We start from the raw sequence: 6,000 nt of genomic DNA on the forward strand, positions 1-6,000 counted from the left end.
ACCGCCACACCTCGAGTTTCTGTCTGTGATGTGAGATGACAGATGCTGGCCCCGCAGGACTGTGGTGTGGAGTCAGTGAGATCATGGGCACAAGGTGCCCAGCCCAGAGTCTGTGCCACCACCGCCTCCCTGCCACGACACCCCCAGGAGCCATATACCAGACCTGCCGGCTTGGGAAGGGAACTAAGGAAAGACCCGTTCCCTTGGTTCCCCAGCCTAAAGTGGGGACCTTCCCTACTTTCCCAGCCTTACTGTTGCAGAGTGCAGGGTTGGCAAAGCAGGTACCGGTAAAGGGTAACTCTTTGGTCTTTTTGGAAGAAATAGAAAACAATTTTGAGGAAGGACTGTTTTAGCAAACAAGGCCACTTTAGACAGGTGGCTGAAAGCTGCATCTCACTCGCAGACAGCAGTCTGTAAATACACTAGGCGGGAGATACAGAGGCCTCTGTCTGCGCCTGTGAGGAAGGCAGACGCACGGCAGGCGCGTGCTTCGCTCTTGATGAGTTTGACTTCTCAGTATTTCTCTGGTGTATTCCCGACCCCTCACAGTGGTTTACTGTGTCTGTCAGCAATGCACAGACTGTAATTCAGTTGCTCAGTAGTCGGGAGTTTTTAGCTAAGAGTATTCTTTCTATCTCCTTTGCAATAATAGATGGTACATTTTGTGTGCTCCTGATAAATTCATTGGGAAAGAAAGTTTTCCTGTAACAAGGAAAATGCCCAGCAGTATTGAGTGCAGCCAATTTCTTCTCTGCCCTCCTCGATCCGTCGCCCTGGAGTCCAGCAAAACAGAATTTGATTTCCGCCATTCTGTCCTGACCAAAACCAGGCTCTCGCCTGGAGGTTGACCTCCCCGGACACAGAGAAGTGTGTACTGTGGCTCCCGGGCGATGCCCTGGGGTGAGGACAGGTGGGCAGGCCCAAGAGGCAGGTTCATCTGACTGCAGCTACGCGGGTGAACGCCTGTGCCCCCCGTCTACCCGTACAAACGCACATGCCCCCCATCGCTGTGCCGTGCGATGTACATAACTTCTTTTGTATGTGAGATGGAGATTCACCCACCACTCAAGTGTCTGTGTCCACAAAAAAAACCACCATCTCCTGTGGCGCTCTGGGCCACACACTGTGCACACCTTCTCTGTGTCCTGTGTACCACTGCCCATTTCTCAGATAAGAAACGAAGTCAGGAGCAGGCAGTGCTGCCTGAGCACGAGTGCCTGGGAACACAAACCCTGCTCCGGCCGAGTTGAGTGGGCGGGCGTTCACTGCGGTGGGTGCCATCTTCTGTTCCGAGAGCTGAGGGTGACGCAGCATTGACCGGCACTGCGCTTAGGGTTGGCTGTCTCACTACCAGAAAAGAACACTGCAAGCCAGGACCCCTGATGAGCAAAGTCGAAAATACCGTCAACAAAACACTAGCAAACCAATTCAGTAGCACACAAAAGGATCATACGCACCTCTGGGATGCCGGGTGGCTGTATCCACACGCACAAATCAGTAAGTGTGGGGCATGGTGTCAGCAAGATGAAGGACAGACCGTACGATGATCTGTGATGCAGAAAAGGCATTCGACAAATTTCAGCATCCTTTCCTGATAACGTCTCTCAACAAATTAGGTACAGAGGAGGGTACCTCAACACAATACAAGCCGTAAATGACAGACCACAGCTGGCATCACACACAATGGAGGAACGCTGAAAGCCTTTCCTCTAAGATCAGAAGGAAGGCAAGGCTGCCCGCATTCACCCCTTCTATTCAGCGTAGTGCTGGGAGCTCTAGCCAGAGCAGTGAGGCAAGGAAAAGCAAGAAAAGGCATTCGTATAGGGAAGGAAGAAGTGAAACTGTTTGCTGATGACACATGCTTATATGTAGAAAGGCCTAAAGACTCCGCCAAAAAACTTTTAGAACTAATCAAGAATTTCATTAAATTTGCAGGATACAAAATCAACACCCAAAACTCAGGAAGGATTCTATATTCCAGACAACAGACTATTTGAAAAGGAAGTCAAAGACTTTCCCAAACTTGTTTAATAGTAACAAAGCAAACAATCTTACCTCCTTTTGCTGAGGTAACAGAACTGACTGGATTTGTGTCCAGAGGTTTTAAGCTTTTGTTTCCATGTTCTTAAAACTGAGATAACAGCACAGTTGAAGATTAAATGAGCCACTGCCCAGTGGCCGGCACACCCTGAGTGCTCAGTAAAGGTCTGTTATCATTAATTTTTATTATTGTCATTTTCATGGTCGTGGTTCCTAGAAGATGCCACCTATTTAGTTATAGCTAAACAGGATGATAAACCAAACCTCTTAACATTTGCTGTTTCATTCTTACCCATTTTACCCTTTTAAAAATGCGTTTTGAGACAGGCGTGGTGGCTGACACCTGTAAACCCAACACTTTGGGAGGTCTAGGCTGGTGGATTACCTGAGATCAGTAGTTCAAGATCAGACTGGCCAACAGGGCAAAACCCTGTCTCTACTAAAAATCCAAAATGTAGCTGGGTGTGGTAGCATGTGCCTATAATTCTAGCTACTCAGGAGGCTGAGGCAGGAGAATCACTTGAACCCAGGAGCCGAAGGTTGCAGTGAGCTGAGATCACACCACTGCACTCCAGCCTGGGTGACAGAGTGAGACTCCATCTCAATAAATAAGAAAAATAAAAATAAACAAGCTTTTAAGATTGAGAAAGAGTTTATTCTAAGTTATATCAAAATCCTATGTAAGAAGAGCACACAGGTTGAATATCCGTTATCCAAAATGCTTGGGAAAGCCATGTCCCAGTGGGCGTGCCCCAACTCAGTCTCTAGATGCTGCCTCGCGTTCAGAGCTCCCACCATCAGTTATTCACGATAAACGTGTAACCTGTGAGCTTATCTAAAATCAGAGTTTAAGGCGGGTTGTACCTTTAACACATATCACAGTTTTCTCTGAGATTTGCCTTGTTCTTATTTGTTTGAATTTTACCTTCTGAAGCTTACGTGATATTGTGGGCTTTGACCTCCAAGACTTTGTAAAGTTCATCCCCTCCGTAGCCTCTTTTTTTCATTGTGGTTGTTAAACAAGATTCGGGACGACCCCCCTCACACTCTGTCTTCCCAAACAAATGGAGCCCCGGCTCCACCCTGGGAATGTGTCTCTGTCCCTGGGAATGTGACTGTGACACTGTTTTGCTCCCCACCCAGAGAAGGTGTCCCCAAGGCCTCCCCACCCATCCTCCTGAATGGCACCTGCCAGCACTACTGGGTCCTGCTGGACGCTGGAAAGGAGGATGGCCGGGAGCATAGCTCAGCTCTGTGGGGTCATCTGTCTGGGGGAAAACCTGTAGAAATCCACCGCCTAGTAAACTCACAGTGGGAGCTGGGGAGGACACATGGCTGCTGTGTGTCTGCGTCAGAGGTGCTGGGGCCGCCCTCGAAGCGCCGTGACTTGCTGTGCCCTGGCCGCAGGTGGAGTACATCTTCACAGACAAGACCGGCACCCTCACGGAGAACAACATGGAGTTCAAGGAGTGCTGCATTGAAGGCCACGTCTACGTGCCGCACGTCATCTGCAACGGGCAGGTCCTCCCAGACGCCTCAGGGATCGACATGATCGACTCGTCGCCCAGTGTCAGCGGGAGGGTAAGTGCAGCCCCTGCACCGTCCGCCTCTGGGAGTGAGTCGGTGGGCGGCTGTGCGTCCTGAGCCCACCCCCTTTCACTCGGGGACCAGGAAAGTCCAAGTCCTGTCCGCGGACTGCAGTGGGAGGGAGGTCAGAAGGTGCGACCTGTGCAGTGTCCCATTGGATACCGGGGTGCTTGGTGATACCCATGTTAGAATTGCTGTGGAAACTATAGAAGCGGGGCAAACACGCATGCACGCATGCACGCAGACACCACGTGCACACGCAGACACACCTGCACACGCGCACACGCAGACACACACACACTCTCACACACACTCCAGATCTCAGCATCTCTGGGCAGGGCTGGAGTCCCAGGCCGACGCCATTCCTGAATTTCCTGTTGTGGGGTGCAGAGCGCTGTGGGGGAGCCAGGCAGCTGTGTTCAGTGGGCTGTGCATTTGCACCTCTCCCCACCGAGGGCGCTGATGCTCTCTCACTGCGCCCCAGCCGGTGGCAGAAGAGCAACCACCACTTCATCACGGGCTCACGGCAGCGGGAGTGGCCATGTCTGTGCCTGTGCCAAGGCTCCGGCCCCCACATCGGGCGCTCCGCTGGGTACACGGAATGTGATGGAGCCCTTCCCGGAGCTTTGCCATGGTGCTTCCCAACCTTGGTTTCACATGAGAATCTGGAGTCTTGGAGCTCCCAAAGAATGCAGTGTGCAGCCAGGGTGGAGAAAGCCGTCCTCAGGGCAGCCTCGGGGATGCGGTCCCAGCCGCTGTGGCCTTGAGTGCCTCACTTTACCTTCCTGAACTTCGATTCTGCAGCTGCAGGTGCAGGATAATAGCTCCCCCTTCGTAGGGGGTGTTAGGATCGGTGTCACAATGTGAGTTAACAGCAGGTGCTCCGTAGGTCACGTCTAGTCTAACACGCTTCGGTTAGGAGAAGGCCGCCATTGCGCAGGCGCCGGGGTGGAGGCATAGCCAGGGTCCAGGGTGTTTGTGAACGTCTGTGTTCCTTGCACCGAGTGACTCAGCCTCCCTTTCTGCATGCTTAGTGGCTGCGTGTCATTTCTGAGTGCACTGGAAGCCATGCCTCCATGGTTTCTAAAAGTATCACTGCTGAGTAACACACTCCCATTTCATGGCTGCCTTCACGGCTGCACAGAAAACCCCTCACCTCCTGCAAGCTGCCCTCACAGCTCCAGGGTTCCCTTGGGCTTTCTGTCTGAGCCTGTTTCCTTCCATTTTCAGTGGATGCACCGTGATTTGGGGGTTCTGGGAACTGCTTTTTCATAGGAGCGCGAGGAGCTGTTTTTCCGGGCCCTCTGTCTCTGCCACACGGTCCAGGTGAAAGACGATGACAACGTGGATGGCCCCAGAAAGTCGCCAGACGGGGGGAAGTCCTGCGTGTACATCTCATCCTCACCCGACGAGGTGGCGCTGGTCGAAGGTGTCCAGAGGTGGGTCGCCGGCCGAGGGCCTGCCTGGGTTTCCTGATGTGACTCAGCCCTGCCACAGCCCCACTCAGGGACTTGCACCCGGAGGCGTCCTCAGCCCCGCCCCGTACCCTCCGCGCGCCGAGCTCTGCTGCCTTTGCACCCAGGTTCTCTGGGTCCCCATCCCTGTATGAGCCCCTCCCACCGTGATAAGCAATGTTCTGGTCCCCGGTGTGTGAGTCTTCATCTGTCTTTCATGGGTGGCTTTTCCTCCTGAGGTCTGCAATAAGTTAGAGGTCATTCCAGATAACCACAGGCTTCGAAATACGGAAACAATCCTTCTTCCTTTAACACAAATCTCCCTCCTGCATCTCAGAAAACTGAAGCCTGGATGGCCAGCGGCCTTCCCAGAGCCAGCCCTGTGGGAGCGGGGCAGGGCAGGTGTGGGGCCTCTCACCACCCACCCTTTAAGCAAACACTTGGGAAAATACTTTAAATGTTCCAGATAGGTGGTCTGATTGCAAGTCAGGAAAGCCCTTTTCAAATCTGCCCAGCTCACGGCTTCCGTAACACTCAATCTCCCCTCCCCAAAAGTGACGAAGGGACACTTTGTCACTGCCTTCGGGACCAAGCGTGGTGAGAGTAACATGTTTGCGCTTCTCATCCGTCACAGCCCACAGCCCCGTATTCGTCGCTGCTGAGCTCATGAATGTGTTTCCTCATGCAATGTGAATAGCAGCACAGACACGTAAACAGTGTCACTGGGGCGCTTCGTTCCATGTGTGAACCTACACAGGCGTAGGGGAGGCTTCTTGGAGCTGGGGTTCTCTCTTCTGGGAAAACAAGAGCTCGGGAATGCCACCACATTCATCCCAGGTGTCAGAAGTCAGGGCAGCTGTCTCCCCCCAGCCCCCCACTTCCCCCAGGTGTCAGAATTCAGGGCAGCTGCCTCCCCCCA

At 52.9% G+C, this 6,000-nt stretch overlaps 1 protein-coding gene across 15 annotated transcripts in view; it reads left to right on the forward strand.

Moving 5' to 3' along the window:
• Positions 1-6,000, forward strand: part of ATP11A (ATPase phospholipid transporting 11A) — a 179,599-nt gene that overhangs the window by 125,068 nt on the left and 48,531 nt on the right. For all 15 annotated transcript variants that reach the window (XM_032246256.1, XM_032246250.1, XM_032246251.1 and 12 more), the window contains exons 13-14: positions 3,448-3,621; positions 4,903-5,066. In XM_032246256.1, the coding sequence (XP_032102147.1) occupies positions 3,448-3,621; positions 4,903-5,066 (338 nt within the window). The remainder of the gene's footprint in view (positions 1-3,447; positions 3,622-4,902; positions 5,067-6,000) is intronic.

This window comes from Sapajus apella, unplaced genomic scaffold (assembly GCF_009761245.1).
Source record: "Sapajus apella isolate SASKATOON/1434 unplaced genomic scaffold, GSC_monkey_1.0 scaffold60, whole genome shotgun sequence".
NCBI lineage: Eukaryota > Metazoa > Chordata > Mammalia > Primates > Cebidae > Sapajus > Sapajus apella.